Source organism: Somniosus microcephalus, unplaced genomic scaffold, assembly GCF_052327205.1.
Source record: "Somniosus microcephalus isolate GS21.2 unplaced genomic scaffold, FLI_Smic_1.0 unresolved_chr7, whole genome shotgun sequence".
NCBI lineage: Eukaryota > Metazoa > Chordata > Chondrichthyes > Squaliformes > Somniosidae > Somniosus > Somniosus microcephalus.
In genome coordinates, this window is record NW_028225185.1 from 17,287,848 (window position 1) to 17,294,440 (window position 6,593).

Consider the following 6,593-nt stretch of genomic DNA (forward strand, 5'->3'; position numbering starts at 1 on the left):
TGACAATCCGGTCGTTTCATAGTCACCCTTACTGCTGCCCGCTTTTTATTACAGATTTATTTAACTGGATTTAAATTCCCCAGCTGCCGTGGTGGGATTTGAAATCTCGTCTCGTTATTCCAAGCCCCTGGATTAGTAGTCCAGTGACATCACCACGATGCTACCATTCCCGTGCCCATTCCCCACACCCTTTTTAAAATTTTCTGTTCCAAACATCTATCCACTTCCCTTTCGGATTCTCCATCCATCCCTGCTTCTGATCGGACATTCCCTGTCCCAGCAGCCCTGTGTAAAAAAAACGCTCCAACAACACTCAAGACGCTCGACGCTATCCAGGACGTCCCAAAGCGCTTCACAGCCAATGAAGTACTTTTTTGAAGTGTGGTCACTGTTGTAATGTAGGAAACGCGGCAGCCAATTTGTGCACAGCAAGCTCCCACAAACAGCAATGTGATAATGACCAGATCATCTGTTTTTAGTGATGTTGGTTGAGGGATAAATATTGGCCCCAGGACACCGGGGAGAACTCCCACTGCTCTTCTTCCAATAGTGGCCGTGGGATCTTTTACATCCACCTGAGAGGGCAGAGGGGGCTCTCGGTTAAACGTCTCATCCGAAAGACGGCACCTCCGACAGTCCCTCAGTATTGCCCCTCTGACAGTGCGGCGCTCCCTCAGTACCGCCCCAACCACAGTGCAGCGCTCCCTCAGTACCGCCCCTCCGACAGTGCGGCGCTCCCTCAGTACTGCCCCTCCGACAGTGCGGCGCTCCCTCACTACTGCCCCTCCACAGTGCGGCGCTCCCTCAGTACTGCTCCTCCGACAGTGCGGCGCTCCCTCGGTACCGCCCCTCCGACAGTGCGGCGCTCCCTCAGTACCGCCCCTCCCACAGTGCGGGCGCTCCCTCAGTACAGCCTCTCCGACAGTGCAGTGCTCCCTCAGTACCGCCCCAACGACAGTGCGGCACTCCCTCAGTACCGCCCCTCCGACAGTGCGGTGCTCTTTCAGTACAGCCCCTCCGACAGTGCGGCGCTCCCTCAGTACCGCCCCTCCGACAGTGCGGCGCTCCCTCAGTACCGCCCCTCTGACAGTGCGGCGCTCCCTCAGTACCGCCCCTCCGACAGTGCGGCGCTTCCCTCAGTACCGCCCCTCCGACAGTGCGGCGCTCCCTCAGTACTGGCACCGGGAGTGCAGCCTGGGTTATTGGCTCGAGTCCCTGCAGTGGGACTCGAACCCACAACCTTCTGACTCAGGGGTGAGAGTGCTGCCCACTGAGCCACGGCTGACACCGTGTTATGGGGGCGGTAAGGAAACTACAATCAGCCTAATGATAAATTTGCGCCACTGTTACAGAGCAATTTTGGGCATCCCATTATAGAAAGAACATTAACACCAGAGAGCTTACAGTGTAGAGTCAGCAGGGATCAGAAACATAGTAATCCCGATTTCCATCGCTCCACCATTGGCGGCCGTGCCTTCAGCCGCCTGGGCCCCGAGCTCTGGAATTCCCTCCCTAAACCTCTCCGCCTCTCTCTCCTCCTTTAGACGCTCTTTAAAACCGACCTCTCTGACCAAGCTATGGTCACCTGTCCTTTGTGCACAGTGGCAGTAGAGGCCAATTCATTAAATATATTCAAGGAGTTGGATATATTTCTTGAGGCTAAAGGGATCAAGGGATATGGGGAGAAGGCAGGGACAGGGTACTGAGTTTGGATGATCAGCCATGATCTCATTGAATGGCGGAGCAGGCTCGAGGGGCCGAATGGCCTGCTCCTGCTCCTATCTTCCATGTTTCTAATATCTCCGGTGGCTCGATGTCAATTTGTGTTTGATTAATGTTCCTGTGACCGTTTTACTACATTAAAGGTGCAAGTTGTAGTTATGAGGAGACACTTCAGATAATGAGACTATTCCCGCTGGAACAGAGACGGAGAAGAGGAGATTTAATAAGAGTTTTTTTTATTAATTACAAAAAAAGTTTTGACACAACAAAGAATTTTTCGTCCGGTCGGGGAGCCACTGTAAAGCGAACGGACTGAGCAATGTCCGCCAGTTGACAATTAACAGCTATGCTATGTTGGCGATCACAGTAGTTACTCCACCGCCTCCTGAACTCCGCTCGTCCAGGGCCGTCTGAGGCTGGGGCAGCCTCCCACAGTCAAATCGGGAGTCCCCAGTCATCACTGAAATCGGGCACGTCTCGGGGACACTCCAGCTGGTTACTGGCGGCGGAGCGGACTGCCTCGGTGTGAAGCGCGACACGCCGGGAGCTCTCGAAGCCACAGTCCGCGTTTCTGTTCTGTCGAATCAGCCACTTCCTCCCCCGCACAGCTTCTGCAGTTGGTTCCCACTCCTCTCCCGAAGGTGCAGCCCCCACCCGCGGTACCTCGCCCGCGCGGCGATCCTGCGCGTGTCCGCAGGTGGCTATTCGGCCGCACGTGGCCTCGCGGCCGGGCCCCAATCCTGCCCTCTTTCGTGCGTTCCCACTTCCCCCCCCCCCGCAGGTCCTGGTCTCAGCCTCACGGGCAAGGGGAGGCGTGACTGAGGTCCTCGGCTTCACTGCTTGGGAGGGGACCGAGACCGGCGCGGGTTCGAGGCCCGGATGATTGACAGGAGGGGCCGCAGAGGTGGGCGGAGCCAGCCAGCGGGCACCAGCAATAGCCAGTGAACTGTGCATTCCCTGACGGTACGGCGGGTCAAACCATGTGCGTGAGGCTCATGGAACTGGAGTCTTCCTGGTGGCTGTGTGGGTCTCCGCTGCTTGGGAGGGGACCAGGCCTCCCGTGGGCTGGAGGCCTGGGTGATTGACGGGATGGCTGGAGAGGCGGGCAGAGCGAGCCATCATCAATGCCCTGTGAACCGTACACCCTCTGACCATGGCGCGTCATTACATTCCTGGGGGTTATGGGTCATGGAATTGAAGGGTCTCCCTGGGGCTGTGTGGGTCTTGGTGAAGGGTCTCCCTGGGGTACTTGTGGGTCTTGGTGGAGGGTCTCCTGGGGATGAGTGGGTCTTGGAGGTGGAGGATCTCCCTGGGGGGCGGTGTGGGTCTGGTGGAGCGTCTCCCTGGGGGCTGTGTGGGTCTTGATGGAGGGTTTCCCTGGGGCTGTGTGGGGTCTTGGTGGAAGGGTCTGCCCTTGGGTACGTGTGGATCAGTCACGAACCCAGATGTTGGACGGGACTAAAGTCTAGAGGGGAGACAGCACAACGCACAGAGTTGCTCTCTGAAGGAGCTGGCTTCTTGAACAAAAACGTCGACAGTCCTGGGACGGCTACGCAGCGTCCCCGCCCGAGAGAAGGTCTCTCCGCCCTCTCAGAACCGGAAGCCTTTGCCGGCGAGGTCCCGCCTGGCCTCCAGGATCTGCGAGCGGAGCTCCTCCGCCGCTGCCTCGCAGTCGTTGAAGGTGGCCAGCCTGTAGCCGACAGTGGCCAGCGAGAAGCAGCCGAAGGCCACCAGCAGGTAGGCGGGCAGCGGCCAGAGCAGCTGTCGGCCGGGCTCGGACAGGCGCAGCCCGAAGAGGTCAAAGGCCAGCCCCGCCCACGCGGCGCCGAGCACAGCGAGTCCCAGGATCCACTCTGTCAGCTTCGTCATGGCGGCCGGCCTTCTCGGGAGACACAACCGGGGCCCTCGTCGGTCGGTGTGTTCGTCCTGCGATCTAGAGAGAGAGAGAGAGAGCTCAGTGATTGGCCGAGAGCTTGTCATCCGCTGCTTAAGAGGCGTGGGTAAGAAAGGGTTAAATGTAGCATAGACAGAACCATTCTTTCTAACTACCAGAGCACGGGAGGGAGGGGAGAGGGGGAGGGAGGGGAGGGGGGGAGGAGGGGAGGGGAGGGGAGAGGGAGGGGAGGGGAGGGGAGAGGGAGGGGAGAGGGGGAGGAGGGGAGAGGGGGAGGGAGGGGAGAGGGGGAGGAGGGGAGAGGGGGAGGAGGGGAGAGGGGGAGGGGGAGAGGGGGAGGGGGGAGAGGAGAGGGGAGGGAGGGGAGAGGGGGAGGGGGGGGGGAGGGAGGGGGAGAGGGGGAGGGAGGGGAGGGGGAGGGGGGGAGGGAGGGAGGGGGAGGGGAGGGGGGGAGGGGGAGGGAGGGAGGGAGGAGAGGGGGAGGGAGGGGGGAGGAGGGGGAGAGAGGGGGAGAGGGGGGGGAGAGGGGGAGGGAGGGGGGAGAGGGGGAGGGGAGGAGGGAGGGAGAGGGGGAGGGAGGGGAGGGGAGAGGGAGGGGAGGGAGAGGGGGGAGGGAGGGGAGAGGGGAGAGGGGGAGGGAGGGAGAGGGGGAGGGAGGGGAGAGGGGGAGGGAGGGGAGAGGGGGAGGGGAGAGGGGGAGGGGAGAGGGGGAGGGGAGAGGGGGAGGGAGGGGAGAGGAGAGGGGGAGGGAGGGGAGAGGGGGAGGGGGGGGAGGGAGGGGAGAGGGGGAGGGAGGGGAGGGGGAGGGGAGGGGGAGGGAGGGGGAGAGGGGGAGGGAGGAGGGGGAGGAGGGGGAGAGGGGGAGAGAGGGGGAGAGGGGGGGGTGAGGGGGAGGGAGGGGGAGAGGGGGAGGGAGGGGGGAGAGGGGGAGGGAGGGGAGAGGGGGAGGGAGGGGAGGGGAGGGAGGGAGGGGGAGAGGGGGAGGGAGGGGGAGAGGGGGAGGGAGGGGAGAGGGGGAGGGAGGGGAGAGGGGGAGGGAGGGGAGAGGGGGAGGGAGGGGAGAGGGGGGAGGGAGGGGAGAGGGGGAGGGAGGGGAGAGGGGGAGGGAGGGGAAGGGGGAGGGAGGGGAGAGGGGGAGGGAGGGGAGAGGGGAGGGAGGGGAGAGGGGGAGGGAGGGGAGAGGGGGAGGGAGGGGAGGGGAGGGAGGGGGGGAGAGAGGGGGAGGAGGGAGGGGAGGGAGAGGGGGGAGGGAGGGGAGAGGGGGAGGGAGGGGAGGGGGGGGGGAGGGGAGAGGAGAGGGGGGGGAGGGGAGAGGGGGAGGGAGGGGAGGGGAGAGGGGGAGGGAGGGGAGAGGGGGAGGGAGGGGAGAGGGGGGAGGGAGGGGAGGGAGGGGAGAGGGGAGGGAGGGGAGAGGGGGAGGGAGGGGAGAGAGGGAGAGGGGGAGGGAGGGGAGAGAGGGAGGGAGGGGAGAGGGGGAAGGAGGGGGGGAGGGAGGGGGAGGGAGAGGGAGGAGAGGGGGAGGGAGGGGAGAGGGGAGAGGGGAGAGGGGGAGGGAGGGGAGAGGGGGGAGGGAGGGGAGAGGGGGAGGGAGGGGAGAGGGGAGAGGGGGAGGGAGGGAGAGGGGAGAGGGGGAGGGAGGGGAGAGGGGAGGGAGGGGAGAGGGGGAGGGAGGGGAGAGGGGAGGGGAGGGGAGAGGGGGAGGGAGGGGAGAGGGGGAGGGAGGGGAGAGGGGGAGGGAGGGGAGAGGGGGAGGGAGGGGAGAGGGAGAGGGGGAGGGAGGGGAGAGGGAGAGGGGGAGGGAGGGGAGGGGAGGGGGAGGGGGGAGGGAGGGGAGAGGGGGAGGGAGGGAGGGGAGAGGGGGAGGGAGGGGAGGGGAGAGGGGGAGGGAGGGGAGGGGGAAGGGGAGGGAGGGAGGGGGAGAGGGGAGGGAGGAGAGATGGGGAGGAGAGGGAGGGAGAGACGGGGAGGGGAGAGGGAGGGAGGAGAGACGGGGAGGGGAGAGGGAGGGAGGAGAGACGGGGAGGGGAGAGGGAGGGAGGAGAGACGGGGAGGGAGAGGGGAGGGAGGAGAGACGGGGAGAGGAGAGGGAGGGAGGGGAGAGGAGAGGGAGGGAGGAGAGACGGGGAGGGGAGAGGAGGGAGGAGAGACGGGGAGGGAGAGGGAGGGAGGAGAGACGGGGAGGGGAGAGGGAGGGAGGAGAGACGGGGAGGGGAGAGGGAGGGAGGAGAGACGGGGAGAGGGAGGAGGAGAGACGGGGAGAGGGAGGGAGGAGAGACGGGGAGGGGAGAGGGAGGGAGGAGAGACGGGTGGGGAGAGGGAGGGAGGAGAGATGGGGAGGGGAGAGGGAGGCGCAGGGGAGAGGGAGGGGAGAGGGAGGCGGAGGGGAGAGGGAGGGGAGAGGGGAGGGGGAGGGGAGAGGGAGGGGAGGGGAGAGGGAGGGGGAGGGGAGAGGGAGGGGAGAGGGAGGGGGAGGGGAGAGGGAGGGGGGAGGGGAGAGGGAGGGGGGAGGGAGAGGGAGGGGGGAGGGAGAGGGAGGGGGGGAGGGGAGAGGGAGGGGGGAGGGGAGAGGGAGGGGGAGGGAGAGGGAGGGGGGAGGGAGAGGGAGGGGGGAGGGAGAGGGAGGGAGAGGGAGGGGGGAGGGAGAGGGAGGGGGGGGAGGGAGAGGGAGGGGGGAGGGGGAGGGAGAGGGAGGGGGGGAGGAGAGGGAGGGGGGGAGGGGAGAGGGAGGGGGGGAGGGGAGAGGGAGGGGGGGTAGGGGAGAGGGTGAGGGGGGGAGGGGAGAGGGAGGGGGGGGGAGTGAGGAGTGGGGGAGGGGAGAGGAGGGGTGGAGGGAGAGAGAGGGGGAGGGAGGGAGGGAGAGGGAGGGGGAGAGAGAGGGAGAGGAGAGAGAGGAGGGGGGAGAGAGAGGGAGGGGGGAGGGAGAGGGAGGGGGGAGGGAGAGGGAGGGGGGAGGGAGAGGGAGGGGGGAGGGAGAGGG

At 65.5% G+C, this 6,593-nt stretch overlaps 1 protein-coding gene across 1 annotated transcript; it reads right to left on the bottom strand.

Moving 5' to 3' along the window:
• Window positions 1-1,599: 1,599 nt before the first annotated feature.
• On the bottom strand, window positions 1,600-3,683 carry LOC147086586 (dolichol-phosphate mannosyltransferase subunit 3-like). The gene has a single exon (XM_085978729.1). It carries the CDS (start codon window positions 3,589-3,591, stop codon window positions 3,313-3,315), a length of 279 nt encoding a protein of 92 aa, XP_085834855.1. The 5' UTR covers window positions 3,592-3,683; the 3' UTR covers window positions 1,600-3,312.
• Between the last annotated feature and the right edge of the window lie 2,910 nt (window positions 3,684-6,593).